This window comes from Diadema setosum, chromosome 11, assembly GCF_964275005.1.
Source record: "Diadema setosum chromosome 11, eeDiaSeto1, whole genome shotgun sequence".
NCBI classification, from domain to species: domain Eukaryota; kingdom Metazoa; phylum Echinodermata; class Echinoidea; order Diadematoida; family Diadematidae; genus Diadema; species Diadema setosum.
In genome coordinates, this window is record NC_092695.1 from 35590726 (window position 1) to 35608608 (window position 17883).

The following is a 17883-nucleotide window of genomic DNA, read 5'->3' on the forward strand; positions in this document are numbered from 1 at the left end:
GCAAACAAACTCTTCAATAGTTGTGGGTGTTTTGCATGTGGCATGGCCCGTTGCTCATCGCTGAACATAATCAAGTTCAGAATGTCATCACAGATGTCTTGAGTACCAATATACACCTACTTCAAGTTGAACATACATCATCTCCTTATTGTAATGATGTCTTATTATTTTCTTTGAATAGACTGACTGTTAATTTTGATTCGAAGCTAAACAATACATCAATGAAACAAAGAAACTTGTTACACAAGCATTTAATTAGATGTTGATACGATGGGAGAGTTTTAAATAAAGATCTGTGCCCTTAAATAGCAAACAAACAAATTTCTTATTATTTTCTTTGAATAGATTGACTACCGGTATTTGATTCAGAGCTAAGCAATACATCAATGAAACAAAGAAACATGTTACACAAACATTTTCGATGTTGATACGATGGGAGAGTTTAAAATAAATGTTTCTGCACTTAAATAGCAAACAAACAAGTACAAAATAACTTTAACCAAGGCAAATGCAGTGTTGCATGCTTGAGTAGGGGTGTTTTGTATACAACAAGGGCCATTGTTTATTGCAGTTCATAATCAACTTCAAAATGTCATTACACATGCCTTGAGTCCTGGAATACATTCGCTTCAAGTCAAGCATATATATAGCTTCTCTCTTTCAGTATGGTGTCTTTTTTCTTAGTTTAGGCCAACTATTTGATCCAAAGCTGAAAGATACCATCAGTGAAACAAACAAACAAAAATCTTCAATAACATATTATAATGGAAAGCAATAACAAAAGTGAATGAAGTAAAGCAGCATGTTGATACGCATGGTAAATTCAAGGAAATAAAAAGACATCCTCATGGAACTTGGAAGAGAATGATTAATCCCCTTGCATGGGTGAGCTGAAAGAAAACAAACAATTCATGGTAGCAACCATGGAGAATGTTGATTTGAAATAATAAAGCTCAGCTGAATTTTCCTGAAACCAAGTTAGATGGAAGAGATAAGAAACACATAGCTTCCAAATTAAGGTACACTTGACATGTAATTAACCTTTGTAGTGTCGGCTACTTTTTTTTTCAAAGGGATACACTTTCCAACAACTTCAGACCATTTCTGTCAGTTTGTGTTACCACTCTCTAGGAGTCCATGTTTCATATGGATGTTTGTAATTATTAAAAGTGGCAATGATTATAATTACTATGGTAACAGCAAGGGACCAATCAATCCGTAGGCCTACATGATGTTGCTTCTTATCGTTGTACTTCATTCTTCCCTCAACTAAAATGGCTTTATTGAGTTATTCGCTGTTTTTGTTGTCATGCAACAAGTGGCACCTCTTAACAAGAAAATTATCGTTTTGAGATTCACATTATTGCAAAATCCTTTCATTTACTGTAACATTCTTCTGATTTCTCGACATGCTGACGCTTATATCCGTTCACCTCATTCAAGATTTACCAAGACTCTGGCTTGTTCATGACATCCCCGACATCGTTGGAAAACAGTCCATCCTCATCCCCTGTATTTGCATATACCGAGTTAAACAGAAGTCTCGTCCTTAAGTCCCGAATTTACGAAGGTGGTACAATCTTTGTCCATGGTTTAACATGGACAAAGATTGTACCACCTTCGTGAATTCGGGCCCTCGAGTGTCAGAATAGAATAATGTAAGGACGTCACTGCGAGTGGTTAACCAATCGATGCATGTCTCAGTCGCTCCACAGCTTCAATCATGTACGAAAGGCGGATGCGATCGCGATGCGCCGGCTTTGTTCTTTCTGCACGCGAGATTAGTGATCTGCTGAAATCGAGCGAACCGTCTGTCACATCAGACCAACGTCACCAAGTTGACATTGAGTGTTCTTTCGCCTTTGTGTGTCATGTTTAGACGATGATTGTCTTATACAAAGACCTTTGTGGGTTTACACGGAAGGAACCCGGCTTTAGTGACTGTTCAATCAAGATACAATCAAGGAGGAAATCGATATTTTAGGCTTATATTAAAATACGATGTGTGTGTGTGTGTGTGTGTGTGTGTGTGTGTGTGTGTGTGTGTGTGTGTGTGTGTGTGTGTGTGTGTGTGATAAAGAGAGGCTAATTGGCATCAGAGTAAATATATCAAACAACAACAGTAACAAAGCTATAACTCGTAAGTTTACAAACAAAAAATGACAAAACTAAAGCACGGAGTAAAAACAAAACAAAAAACGAAGTTAATATTCTCCACCACTTTCACAAAAAAAAAAAGTCCACTTAACGCTCGGGCCTCGATCCCTTTTCCAGCAGACACTTCGGGAAACACTGCCAACAACAAAGAAACAAACAAAAACAAAGCACAACTTCGTAAAATCTTTGTGCCTACCCCAAAATTCGGGATGGATTGTAGTTTTTCATTGATGTACAGGTGTCATCCAATGTTACCACGACTCACAACGATACTTTTTAAGAAAGTTTTAAGAGGAGTTAGAGAAAATATGAATGTCCATTTCTGTGCTATTGCCACGTCAAGGTATTAGTTTTTGACAAAGCTACCACACTCCGAAGGAAGTGCTGTTTAAGAAAATCCTTATCTAGCGCAAGATTCATTTTCTATATCGTATTATGATAGAGAGCGAAACTCGAGCTCATCACAAACACCAGATTTCAGACCGCACCCCATTTCTTCACCTCATGTGGTAGCTCACGTAAAGACGATCGCTACGCCCCCATCCGTTACTCACTGAGCCGTGATGAGTGCATTGAGCCAATACGATGTGATGCGACGCTGTGCCTACCAGAAACCATTCGATATCATTGGTGACGCCAAATAAGTGTGTGTGTGTGTCTGTCTAAAGCATCGCTTTTACAAAGCGAGTGTATTATTAGACGCAGTGCAACCGCCGACAAGCATACCGGCTTTTCGATCTGTCGTCTGGTGTCCGCTATCAACAAGTAGTGTGTGAAGGTGTGAATGTCTCGCTACTTCTTCTACTTTGTAATCGTCTTTGGAGAAGCAAATGGCATCGCCCTCCACACCGAGGAGTAGATCAAGTCGAAAGTTGATTCCTATCAGTGAATCAGGCATGTTTCACGAGGATATGGACGATCTGGAGACTTACTACCAACAGATGAGAATGGCGTCAGACGAGCCGAGCTCACCCTCATCCATGTCTACTTCATCTTCCTCGTCAATCGACCATCTATGTCGTGGCTTCCCCATGCAACTGAACGTTCCCGAGGCGTTTGCTGCACACCAGAAGAAGCCAAAAAGTTACAGCAGTGATAGCAGCAGTGGACATAGTGATGCTAATTTGAATCAAATGATGAGGTTTCACGTTAATGATAATCTAAATTCTTCTAAATCCACACAAGACGCGGATGAAAATCGGACTCTTCGGTTTGTTGGTCGCCGTGGACTTTCATCTGGCGACGGGGAGGATATCAAGAGCGTGAAGGGAACTGTTCGTGGTGTGAAAAATCGTGTCCGGGCTGGAATCGCTAACTTCGAATTTAAACCTTTGGACAATAACAAGGTTTGTATATCTTATTTGGATTGAACACAGATCCCCATCAATTCCTCTCTCACACAATGCTTTTATCCTGATATGAATGATCACTTTACATTTGATGTACAGTGTACTGTGATTTTAATATCAAGGTCATACTAGATTGAATAGTTGATTTTTGTTGTTGATGATGAACTTATTCCTCATTATATTTTAGTATGCATGGATTTGAATGTGAAACAAGAAAAGAGCATGATAGTATGAATGTGCATGTGCAATGTATAAATTGCTAATTTCAATCATTGATGATTGATAACATTTCTTTTAATTGGATCCTCCTCAAATGCAGATACAAAATGAGAGTAATACTATAGATGACAACTTAGTTACTGTAAAGTAATAAGTCAGTTATGTTTTTAAAGTTTGAACCACTTTTTTCCTTTCATTAATGATTCACATGTGGAACTACAGTACATTTAAGTCAATTTTGTTGGATTCATCAGTCTGCAGTGAAGCTAAACTGTTAGACTTATCAGTTTCGTACTTTATCGTCATGGCTTTATGATTTTAGACCCCAGTTAACGTCTGTTTCTGTCTTTTTTTTCAAACATTTTTACTAACTTCTGCCCATTAGTCAGTCATCAAGAGTTAACCCCATGTTCAAAGTCACTGGGGGAAAGAGAATTTGTGATTACAGCAGGATTCTGTGTAAGACTGATAGTGACTCAGCCCTGTCTGTTCATGTGTACGTCAGTAAGCACGATTGAAATCACCCTGAAAACCTACTTGCCATAGACTAACAAACACCAAATCTTAGTCAGGAGTTACAGGCTAATCTAATCCTGTGGGGACAGATCCCCCTGGGGGTGATCCTTGGAGCTCAGGGGATTAATTTTAAGAGTGATTTGGGTTTCCAAAGTCTCCTCTGATAATGAAGCCATGCTAGAACTTTCTTCATATCCTTACAATGTATAACAGTTCAGGGCGAAGAGGTTGTCAGATTTATTTGTTTGTATAGTAGTAACAACCTTATATTTCTTAACAAACCACCTGCGTAGTACCCATTGTTCTGCAAGGTTTTACGCTCATGCATTTTTATGGCTGTAAGATATATCTGCATAAAATCGTCCACCAAACTGATTCAGAAAATTAAGTATACTTGATCTGCCTTCTTATCTCATTTAACCTTATATTTTGGTACATTGTATATTTTCATCAAGAATTACTACTAAAATCAACACCAAATGTAGTCTCAGCACACACACGCACACACACACACACACAATTCACACTTTCAATGCTCAGAATCATTGATTCAGTTGCCATCATCATCAAGGAGGTATTATAGTGTGTGATGCATCCTGCAGCTGTAGGTATGATTATAATTGACCTTGCAATCAGGTTATTGCACCCAAAAAAAAAAAAAATCTGGATAAAAGATATGTACAGCAGGTGGCATTCTGCCCAGAAGATATGGAGCAGATATGGTTGCACTGTAAAGAAATGCATTTCTAATCTAAGTGATACATTTGGGTCGGGGTGAGAGAGTGTAGGCCTACATGTATAAATGAACTAGGTTTAAAAGAAAGAAGGTCATGGGGGACCTGTGTGCTACTTCTTTAGAGAACGTGACAGTCAAACCACCACCAGATTGAACACTCGCTTTGATTTTGACACTTTGATCATATGATGTACTTGCCCCCCCCCCCAAAAAAAAAAAGAGAAAATAATAATGATAAAAACTAGAGAAGCACTCTGAGAACGCAGACCTAAGTCATTTCCACCACTGATCTTATTCAACAGTCCATAGAGATATCAGTGATTTCCACCCAATGTACTAAGAGCATTGTGTGCTGAAAGTTGCCCGATTTCCCAATATAGAAGCCTTTGTTAAATCACGTCATAAACCCTCAGCTGCACGGCGCGCCTCGCCCTAGCAGAAACTAATAAAAAAATCCTTCATAAATTCCCCCCAAATTCTCGAATCACTACCAAAATTTAATCATCTGTTACTTGTATCATTCTAAACCTTTCCTACAAGTTTCATTCAAATCTGTTAACTATACATTTTGAGTTATTTTGCACATGGACAAACTAACAAACAAACAAACCAACGGTAACGAAAACATAACCTCCTCCCTTGGCGGAGGTAATAAAAATAAAAATGACAGTCACATATGACGTGATAACTGTCATTTATGGAATACAGTTTGCAGTAGCCATTCAGCTGATTATATCATTGCTTTAATTTGAAACACTGATCAGGTGATAAGTGAGTGAAAATTGAGGAAATGCAAGATATACATCATGTACATGCTCTCTTGCAACCAGTGCTGCGTAAAATAAAAAGAACAACAACAAACTGTCTTCATAGAAGATGGCCAGCCATGTAGAATAATGGGTTAATCGAAGATTTTATAAGAGTTTTTGTGTGAATGAATACACCCTGTGGTAAGGTAACCTGATGACTGATAAGAAAAAATTATCACATTGCAACTCCACCCTAGTGAGCAATAATCTTGGATTAGTGCTAGCAGTCTTTGTTTGTTTGTGCTGCGAGGTCATTTGGTCCCAAACTTCCCACAATATTTACACTGTTATCATCTCAGTGGCATACCAAATCTGTATATAAAGACTATTCACCTGACGACAAATGTGTATCATTTGTCTGTGTCCGAGTTAACTTTTGGACTTGTGCTGTGGAAATTTTGGCCATGCTGGTACTTGCATGATGTATACAATGCAGTTTTAGTTAATAAGTTAGTTCAGTTCATAAGTTATCAAGCTGCTGTTGAACTGTCATTTAATTATGTCAAAGAGTGTGTGTATATGGTACAGTGTACATCCAATATGTATTTCCTTATCTTTATTGAACAGTTTCCAATGGTGTTTGATCTGATTCTGCTCTTACAATATATTTCATCTGTGTTGTTTGTCTTATTATAGCAACTTCAAATAACATACAACAGAACTTGACTTGAACTAATTAATATTAACATTGCTGTCAGAATAAATGTGATTTTATTATTCTTGGTACTACTGTTCTGACACTTACTCATACTTGGCTAAGTTTGACATTGATGGTGTTGTGCTGATCTGAATATTAACATATTGTATGCCGTGACATTCTTTGTATCATATATAAAAAGCATTTTGGTAGCAATTTAACAAAGGGGCAACAAATTTATTCATCAAAGTTTAAAGTACAGTAAATGAACTCTTTAAAGAAGCAAGGGGAAATAACTTACAAATTGTAAGTCATATTCCTCACATTTTAAACATCTCTTGCTTGATTCTATGAACTCATTTCCACTGAATGGCATCTGGTGTTATTTTAGAAGAAAAATCTGAAGTGATACACTGTACATTGTACATTTGTAGGCTAAAACCTCTCAGTGAAGAGCTGATGTGTACACTGTACATGTCACACTGAATAGCTACTTCATCACAAAGAACCAAATCTTGGCTGATCAAATAAAAGCAGTATCTGAAATATTCCATTATTAATGCAAGAATGGTCCTTTCATACCAATTTCAAAAGAAACTTTCTGCTTGCATTCAAAATCCAAATAAATGTGAGACTATTTATTCTGCTGGGAAATAAAAGTATGACACTTTTATGATGACAGGATGTTGAGTTTTCATTCAAGCCTTTATGGACGTCAACACAATGGCATCTATTTGGGTGAAGCATGATTCATGCATACAGCATGACTGACCTACTACCCCTTCAACTTTCGTGACAAAATGCATAGCTGTAGGTACAATATTGCTTGACTGTGCACAAACAAGTTTTTAATGCTGGTGGCTTACATCTTACCTCTGTGTCTACTCTTGAGGGTTTTTTTTTTTTTTTGAGGGTGCAAAAAATTATAAATTTGCAAAAATCTCAGATAGTGATTAGATTGATGCTCATTTTTTTGGTGTGTCTCATACATTATGTTGTTTTAACACGCATCATGTACAGATCGATCTGTCTTTGAGAGAGGATACACATGTGTATGTTATATTGTAAATTTTCAGATTGTTGATACATTTGTTATTTAGAATCAGTGATAAAAAAGTTAAAAAAGCAAAAATAAAATAATTTTGGCTGTTTCAAAATACAATTTTGTACCCATAACATCCATTGTTATTTTTGAGTAGTTGCAAATGTAGATCTTGCAAACAAAATAAAGTATTTGATACATGAATAATGATATTACAATGCCATCACTTGATTAATAAGACTGTCTTGTCACTTTGCAATTGCTTTCTTTAGAAAAAGAGTGTCATAAACTCTGAAGATGAGGTGGGCCGAATCATCGTTTACACGACAAGCATGAGGATTGTGAGGCAGACGTTTGATGACTGCCAGTACGTACGTAAGCTGTTCCAGAACCACCGGGTGCGATTTGAGGAGCGGGATCTCTTCATGAACTCCAAGCACCAGAAGGAACTGGAAGAGAGGATTGGTTCTACCACCGATATCAACCTCCCCATCTGCTTCATCGACGGTGAACTCGTTGGGGTGAGTCCATGGCAAAGTCCCCCTGTCTGTTCAACACAAATCTTTACATCCATAATGTTAGAGTAATATGTTTGGATTGATTTAATCCATAGGTTTGCACTGTACTTTGCATATCTCCACACAACAATTCAAACTTGAATAAAAGATTATGGCTTCCTAAGGGAAAAAAAGAAGCAGCCACCATCATGCAGTACTTTATTTCCTTGATGACTGACAAGTATCAAATATTGATAAGGAAATAACTGGCTTCAAGAAAAGAATTACATGTAAGAAAGAACAGCCTCTTTTAGACTAATTATACTTGCACACTTGTAATTTCTTGGTTTTTCCATTTAATCAAGAATTAGAAACAGATACACTATGTCATGAAATTCACTAATGAAACATTACAAACTTTTCTTGTAGATAAAGAGTTCTCTGTACACATCCAAAAGTTGAATTTACCTGTGACAGTGAAGATGAGCTGTCATCTTTCTCAAACGATGGCTACATTTATCTATTTATCTATATCTATTAACCATCCTTATGAACTTATTTTGCCAAACTTTTCTTTTGTTTTGTACAATCTTTATGCAAAACAAGCATTCAGGTGTTTACATTACATTCCTGAGATGAACATTTTTCTTCAAATTTCAGTCTCATGTTGTCATTGAATAAAGATACACGTGTATGTATATATTCTCACATCCTACGCCTTATCTATGACTGCATACAACCTGTGTCACATACCCAGCCACATGATGATGAGGCAGACAATATTCTCAGAAATATCTACATTTACACCCCACTGTAATCCACACCTTGTCTTTAAACATGTCTAGATAACTAAGTGAATCAAAGACTGATCAATCTGCATTTCATATGTTCCCTGTAAATCACTGTCGTCCTACAATCTTGTACATGAATTCATGTTACTATTGTATACCCTCAATATTGAAACCCTATAAACAATTTGTATATATATAATACACAAGGCGATCCCTTTAGAAATGAATATAGATGTGGAAAATGGTCAAAAAATGTTTCCCAGAGAAGACATACGTTTATCACTAACTTGTTCATACTATGACATGGGAATCAGTACACGTTATGAAACTACTCTCCTATCTGTTAGTGTCTAATATAAGCACTCTGTTTTGTTAAATATTTCGAATGATATTTGCTCACAATATGGAATTAAGTGTTTTCTTGCATTACATGTATGCCAGCCTGTATACCTGTGATTCGGCAAGATTTGTTTATGAAGTCATAAAACATTTTCTGATATCTCTGTCTGTTTGCATTGCCAAAGCTAAAATGTCACAGGTAAACATCAGTCCACATTTCACACACTACAATTGGATTAACAAACTCATAAATTCTCACAGATATTCATATGTTCTGTCCACGACCCCCCTTGTGGGCCTAGGGCTGTGGGGTACAGTGTAGGACGATAGGACAATTCAATAAACTGATTTCTGTATGCTGGAAATCCATGCTGACTATACACCGATGATTCAAGGTTAGGCAACATAAAAGTTAGTCCTTCAAATTGTAGGTTGAGGTTAAACTTTTGTTAGCACAGTCATTACGAAAGGTAAGTTGATGGCATTGCATCTTTTGAACCCATTATTGGTAATATCTGAAAATGGAGTAAGTGGCCTAGTGTAACTACATGACAAATGGCAGAATTTATGATAGCCAAAAATGTGGCAGTGGTTTGTCAATCAGAGATAAAACTAACTGTACTGTACACTTATTTTATATGTTTAGATAAGAAATCTTGATAGACTTTGATACAACATTTTGATTTGTATATCATAGAGTCACTACAAAGATATGCCAAGTACATGTATGTGCATGCTATAATAGAGTGCATGCCAATTGGTTATCATACAAGCATACATAACTTCTTGATTGTAATCAGACACATAATATTGTGTTATCGACAGGTTAAACAAATAATACTTAGCATAAAAGTTTACAATCGTACATGTAACATTTTGGGTGTATCTAAAAGCATAACATTGTGTTCCTGACTGGTTAAACAAAGGTACTTGTAATCTAAACCAAAACAAACAAACAAACAAACAACACTTGTTTGTTGACATGATTTGTGTCAAAACCTGTTGCAACCAGTAGAAATATCTAGCTCACTTCCAAGAAACCCTTTTCGTACATTTTTAACAAGTTCACAACTTGCATCCATCATTCTTCAGATATGATTGTGGAATTAAGACATTTGTTTTATGAATGATTTTCTTTTTAGTGAATGATTGGTGAAGATAGATTAATTCATACATATTGTATCTAAATCATTTTTTCCTTGATATTTTCCTTGATAATTGGTCAGTTGAAAGCAGTCATTGGTATGTGTGCAGACCACTAAGACCTTTAAACAGAGAATTCACCTGTTTCAAGAATGTTTATTCCCCCTTTCTAGATCATCTTAATAAAATCTAAGATCATTTGGTTCAACAGGTTGCACATACTGATGAAGACATTGTAATGAGGTTCAGCCATGAAAACATTCAGTATTAGTGTGCATGGCTACCCCTCACTAGATGTGATCTACTCCTTAGATGTGTTGGACATTTCAATGATCAGTCCAGACATTACATGTGTAAAGGCCTATTGTCGTGTCACCCTGCCTATTCTTAGACATCATTCTTAGTCCACACTATTATCACCTTCTTCAAACATTGTTCTCAACCTCTCCCATTCATTGTACCCATCCAACAATGGGTGTCCTACCCAGTTCAGCCAACTCAAATGTAGACAGAAAGGGAGCCTTGGTGGGTCATCTTGTGTGAGTCAAATGAGAACACGCAATGACAAGGCAATTTCATGACACGCAATATAAATAATTCAAATCTCATTCATTTATTTCATTGTCACATACAGGTAATTTCCCCCTCCCTATGTTATGGCACTGATTGCATTCCCCTCAGAAAGATTTGATTTTGTTTTTCAATGCCTCACAATGTTTACAAATGAATGCAGATATCTTATGTTTAGTTGATCATCTACAGTATGCTTCATTGTACATTGTATCTTGAAGATTTTCAAGTCAAACACAAAATTACATTTCCAGTTGTCTAATACTTGATACTTGTGAAAATGTTTGGTTTTCATGTTTGGTGTGTTTGTAGAAATAAGATTTGATAACATTTTCATATACAATTTTATATCAGAAGCACTCAAGAAACAATTACATGTAACCTTGAACAGAGACCATGCTAATGTCTATTTCATAGATGTTCATCAATTTCTTTTTATAAACATTGGGTCAACATTAGAACATGCATAAATGAAAAGCATGCATCACGCATCTGTAGCAGCAGGATCTGACACAGGAAATACTGTATTCATAGCTAGGCGACGTGTAATAGTGCACCAACACCCGGCTACTATATGGCCATTGTGATGTCCATTAATTCACAGGCCACTTATTTGTTCCCTACCTTCATTAGCAATGTGAGTGCTTACATTGCAGAGGTGGTTGCTAAGACAACCACTGCATCTGGAGCTCCTATAGAGCTCTAAATTATAATTGATTGGCTAAGCAGAGCAGGTGCAAAAATTGGAAGGAAAAAATTAAAGACAAAAACCCTTCCGTGACATACAGGTCAGATACATGTGTATATTATGTAAATAAGCCACTCTGTCTTACACAATTTCAGATTGATTTAATAGAAAGCACTGCATGTATACATATAGTAGCCTTTACATTTAAAGAAGTGAGACAATTTTCATTGTTACCTGAATCCAAGAATCTCACATGAATCAGAATCAAGAAACATATTTGTGAATACCAGAGCTTTAGAATATAATCTATAGTTTTCCTACAAGTTATGTTTTCACTCTGGTTTGTAGTGTTTAAACAAGTCTTGACCTGTTTTGCTTTGTTAAAGAATTATGTCATATAGGTATCTCTCAGTCCAATCTTATGATTTAACATCCACATCAGTCACCTGTCAACATGATAATGATTTATCAATCTATGACATTCTGTAAAGTCTTGCAGCTTATCTAGAATACAAATAGTGTAGTTATTTGCTCAGTTCTATGTGAGTGCTGTTTTCTCAATTATTCTAAAAGCACTCCATATTCCCTTGTATCATATAACCTTTGATGAAGAGTCTGAGAAGCTGCATACATACCACACTCACTACAGTTCTATTTTTGGAGTCATTGTTCTCTTGAGATGGACTTGCTATCATAACCTTTAGCAGTAAGAGTTGCAAAATGCATGTATAGATGGCAGAGACTTTTTTGATGTATGAGGCAAATATTTGCACTCGCTCCATACTTGGGTGGCATAACAATCTCATCTGAGAATTCATTTTGTTGAAAAATATGGCAAATGTCATGAAACAGGGCACCCTCATGATATTCATCATGAAGATGTGTTGAGAAAATAGTCATGTGTTTGACATGTTCAGAGTCTTCTTTCATTCTTTCTTCTTCTTTTTTTTTTTGTTTTTTTTTTTTTGGGGGGGGGGCATTTGTTTGTTTATTCATCTATCCTCATATGTTTTTAGGTATATTTTGGATTCTATTCTTTGGGCATGAGAGGTTGATTTCTCATACTTTTAACAGAACAAAGAACCTGATCTATTGAGTAATCCATGCTCTGCAGCATGTAGATTAACTCACAATAGGAAATATATGGGATTCCAAGTTCTTTGAAATCATGTTGTCATCTCTTTTTTATATAACATCTAGATAAATTATGTATACTTGTCAATATTAATATATGGGGGGAAGCAGATTGGGATTTTATGATTTTTTTTGTGGGCTTACATAGGCTCATTTCATAAAATATATTCATCGGTATACATGTAAAGGTTTGTAATCTTAACAGTCTGCAGTAGGCCTACACATACATTTTTTTTTTCATATTATACTATCAACAAATGTATATATACAAAATGTGCCTTTACAGTATGTCCAGTACACTCCAGTTTCATATAAGAAAACAGTAAACAATTGATAATGATCCAAATGCATAAAACAGATCTTGATTTGGATGTATTTGATAAGAAAATGCTCACTGTTCTGCTCGGTTGTCTTTTTTTTTTTCACAGGACCTGAGGAAACTGGAAGAACTGAATGAATCAGGAGAGCTTAGGACCATACTCAGAAGGTTTGAGGTAAGCACTAAATGTCACTGAGGTAGAAGGAAGGATATTTTCAGACTTTTAGTGGTTTCTGCTCTTGTGGCTTTATGTACAGTGAATCACCAAAGAACAGACGACCCTATGAATGAAATTTTGTAGTATAAGTGTCAGCTGTGTATATAGTGCATTTTTACTTTGCATGGATACATACAGTACAATTATTTTTTATATACTCTTCCCATGAGGCTAAAACAACTTACAAAATTACAGATTTAATAGAAACATTTATAAAGAGAATGAAGAATTGTATTTTTAAAAAGATGATCAACCTTAAATACATCATTAGGGCAACACACAATAGGTTCACACACAGGCAGTAGAGCTATACATATATACATAATTCATATACAACATATATATGCGTATACATGTGCAAGTAAACACATACATACATACACACACACACATATACCTGTGCAGAGCTGGAGACTGGATTTAAAACTTAAAAAACTAACATTTAATTTCTTGCTTTAGTAATTGGCACAAACTATATCAACAGTAAAATACTACATGAACAAAATTTCATTCCTGCAGAGTAACTCACCAAACTTTGAAGAGAGAAAAAAAAAACAGAATGAGAGAAAAAAGGTCTCTCACTATTGTTATATCATAACGGTCTCCATTTCTCTGACTACCCTGTGAATGAAATGGTTTATTCCTGCTCTGAGTTGACTGTTGAGATAGTGGTGACAGATGGGGCAAGAATTTCTGTCTTGTATTGTGCGCCATGAGAACAATGTCTTCTCCAAGCAGAGTGTGAGCAATACACACAGGCAGTGGAATGTTTGCCAATTCAAAGAAAAGTTTCAAAATCAAATAGTATTCGTAAATAGTATTCAACTATGAGCGGTTCCCCCCCCCCCCCCCCCCCAACTGGTTGATAATTATATATCTGCTGAAAGGAGTGTGTGAGAACGTTACATACATGTATATAATTTCAATTCCTGTGTCAAAGTGATTTAGTACAACTGCTTTGCTCTTTCAATTTAAACACCCTAGCTGCAAGCTGTTGAATCATTTCTTTTAAGAACATGAAAACTATATGTTTTGATAAAGGATGTAATGTGATGACATCATTTGGTATCATTTGTAACTACCAGCCAGTTTTAAAAACAAAAGTTTGATCAGTAAATTGACGTGGAAAGACCAGAGCTTAGAAATCTTCAAACCTACTGCTTCTGATGTCATATCAGTTTCTGCAGGACAAATTGAAAACATTTCTCATGAAATTAGACCAAATTACTCAGGTATTGAAAATTGGGTATCAATTACATTTTGTTATTTCCCACTAGGAGAAAACCATGTGGATATGAACTTATTTGTATCAGACAGTACCGTATGTTTTCAGACAAAGAACAAGGAAATAAGGATCTCTGTTTAGTGAAAGGTTTCAGAAAAACTCTCAGTACTTCAAGGAGTTATTGGAATGGGTAAACCACAAGACGTAGGACGGCCCAGATCATGACAGCTTTGAGTCATTGGCCTTATTGATTTCTTACTGTCTTTTCACAGAATGAATACCGTGCATTCATTCACTGGCTTGATAATCCCCAAAATATCTGGAAATTACCCCCAGATTATTATGGCAAGTTGATGTAGACATATGGTACATATATGCTATGACTTATAGTAGTCATTACCTATTTATATATTGAAGTCACTGTCACATCTTTAAATGCAGGTGATATTTGAACGATAAGAGAAAGACATGGTGTACAGGGGGCAACTAAAAATATTTGAATTGATTGGTGCTGGAAGACAATTACAACAGTAGTGAGAGATTGTTTGGTCGATAGCCAAGTGACGCTTCAGAGCCCAAGCATTCTAGGTCGATGAATACATTCCCCCTTTGAATGTAGCCTGTTCCAAAGCTTCTTACGAGGGGTTGTTATTGTCATACTAGGGAGTTGGTGCAGCTTGAGTGAAAAGCATCTATTGATCCATGGAGTTCTTAGCATCATTGATCATTTACAATGCAAATGATCCCCTTTAAGGGATCTCCAGGAGGGGCAAAATTGTTACCTTCAGGGGACAAAAGGCTTGTGTTGGTTCGTAGGGGGAGCGGCTTGTACTTTAAAGGGTTTGAACGTTACCTGATATAATGTGTGTGTGTATATATGTCGTAGGGATGGGACATTATTGAGTATAATCACTCATTAAATATTCAAGGTTTAATTGATGTAGTGTGGTAGTATAAAAAGGGGATACCTGTTCCTGGTTGAGAAAGGTGATGTTTGTTTTATGGTATATAATTTGCTAAAGTAGGTGATTTGGAGAGCACAAAACGAGAATTCAGAATGCTTTGTGTTGACAATCACCTTTTTTCCCCATATGTCCAGATTATCTGAGGTTCACTTCCTTCTTTGGATTTTATATTCTCAGTAATTAAGCTGAGCTGTAGACAATGAAAGCCTCTTGAAAACTTGTAACTCAGATCTTTGTGTTTGACTGCTGTTTGAAAATGCATTTTTACAAAAGTATGAATAGTGCAGTGCATGAAACAATGTCCTACTATCCCTTTCAAGACTTTCAGAATTAGATCACAAGAAAAAATATGCTGAAATTTCATAGTATGCCAGCTTAATCTAAGGTTTTTTTTTCTTTCTTTCTTTTTTTTTTTTTTTTACTTTGGTATGTCATAGATGCAGTCTATCCACTTCCTGCTTAAAATGAAAAAGCGGGTATGGTCCTTTTAACTGTTATCTCTCCTCATTGCACCACAATAGACTGAGCGTTTATTTGACAAATATTTGGTAGATTTCAAAGTACAGTGTTTATTCATTTCAATTTTTCAATCAATCACTCACCACACAAGAAACATTGCAATGGGGGCATAGTGCATCTCATTCTCAGTAAAGTTTGCAGGAAGTTACCATGAAAAATGGCAGGCAGAGAGACAAAATCTCAGTAGGTACTCCAAAGTATACTTCATTGTGCAGCCAAAACACTATTGATAGGTAAACACTGTTTCCTTGGTCATTGATCTACATTGTACATGAATGTGTGTCGCGACTCGGTTTTTGCCTTGAATAGAAGTGATTTGAACCAGGAAATGGTCTTTTCACCAAACTTCATTATTTGAGAAAATGTGCTTAAAATCCTTCAGCAGGTGCTTGTGGGATAAAGATTTCCACCAAGCTCACTCAATGATTTTTGTGACGTCAAAATATTATCAAGTAATTGGCACTAGTTTGTGCTTAATCAAGTCCACTTGTAACCTTCCTGTGTGTATCTATCGTCCTTCCTTGAAACAATGAGTACAAATTCGGATCATGCATTTGCTTATCTTTGTAGGATGAAAAGTTAACAAATTGAATGTCTTTGAATTAATGTTACTATGTATAGAACTTACGGAATGAATGATGTGACATTTTTCAGTTTTCAGCAGGTGTCATTCATGGTCCATTTGAAGTAATAAGAGAGAATAAATTTCAAAAGTGTGACAACATCCTTAAAATCATTTCTTATTTTGTAAATAACTGTGTTATAGAATAAATGGGCAGTTTTCATATTCCAGGATATTTGATTTTCTTGTTTGGCTTAGTTAAGTCATAACTTGCATTGTATATCTGCATAAATGAACTGTAATTCTATACTGATGTATTTCCATGTAATTTTCATTTCTTGTTTGTGTCCACAGAAACACAATCCGATGGTCAGCTGTAGTACATGCGGCGGTCATCGCTACATCCCGTGCACCACGTGCAATGGAAGCAAGAAGTCGTTATTACGCAACAATTTTACCGACACATTTCATGCTCTCAGATGTTCACACTGTGATGACAACGGATTACAGAAGTGCAGAGACTGCAATGTGTGGTAGTTGAGCAAACCGTAGGATGTTTGTTGTAAACACAAGATAATATTGTACATAAGAGCACTATAAACATGTACTCCTTTATAATGCCTAATCGGTGGTGTGCAAGAAGAGTCCAAGTGTAGATACAATTTGAAGATGGTTGGATGTTTTCAACCAAGTATCTCTGAAGCATACCATTTATTTTGACAAAGTTGTATAATACATACATTGCTTTTGAAATGTTTTCCATTGAATAGTGTCCTGAAAGTTCCAGAGGTAAACAGAGTTTTTTGGAAGAGAAGAGATGGACAACTTGAGGTTATGATATACTTTTAATAAATGCAAGACAGCATGTAGATTTCTTGAATGAAACACAGTGCATTGCTTAATGGTACAACAAATTGTAAATATATATCAATCCTTTTTGTCCTGGATGCAGTATGAGACAATACTCTACAGGTGAAAGGAAAACTAAGTTTTGACCATTTGACAGCTTTGATATAAAAAAGAGGCACTATTAGATGTATTGAAAGGAAAGAGTTAAAAACTAGGGACAATCTGCCATTGAGATTTATGCATGCACAAGGAATATGTACAGTGATAAAATGGATTGCTTTTTATCAACTCAAGACTTTGTCAAATTAAAGACAACATATTAATATGAAATTTGGTAAAGCTTTGCTCACAACAATAGTAATATTGCCTGTTACTCAGAGTCTGCACTTTCACTTTAATTCTATGACATAATGTAAATCTGCTCACAAGAAGTATGCAAGCTGATTGATGAATATGATTTCATTGATGTGTGGCGCATACATACAGTAGTTGGACATATCTCCATCTTCACAGAGCTCATGATGCACATACAGTTGTACCTGTAGTATATGCCTGATATCCTCCATTCCCTCATGAAGCTATATGTAGATATTTGTAAAG

General features: G+C 36.0%; 1 protein-coding gene across 1 annotated transcript; it reads left to right on the forward strand.

Moving 5' to 3' along the window:
* The first annotated feature begins 2922 nt into the window (after positions 1–2922).
* On the forward strand, positions 2923–17125 carry LOC140235131 (glutaredoxin domain-containing cysteine-rich protein 1-like). The gene is made up of 4 exons (XM_072315170.1): positions 2923–3503; positions 7738–7986; positions 13056–13121; positions 16789–17125. The coding sequence occupies exons 1-4, from the start codon at positions 2988–2990 to the stop codon at positions 16969–16971; spliced, it is 1014 nt and encodes a 337-aa protein (XP_072171271.1). The 5' UTR covers positions 2923–2987; the 3' UTR covers positions 16972–17125.
* Positions 17126–17883: the final 758 nt, after the last annotated feature.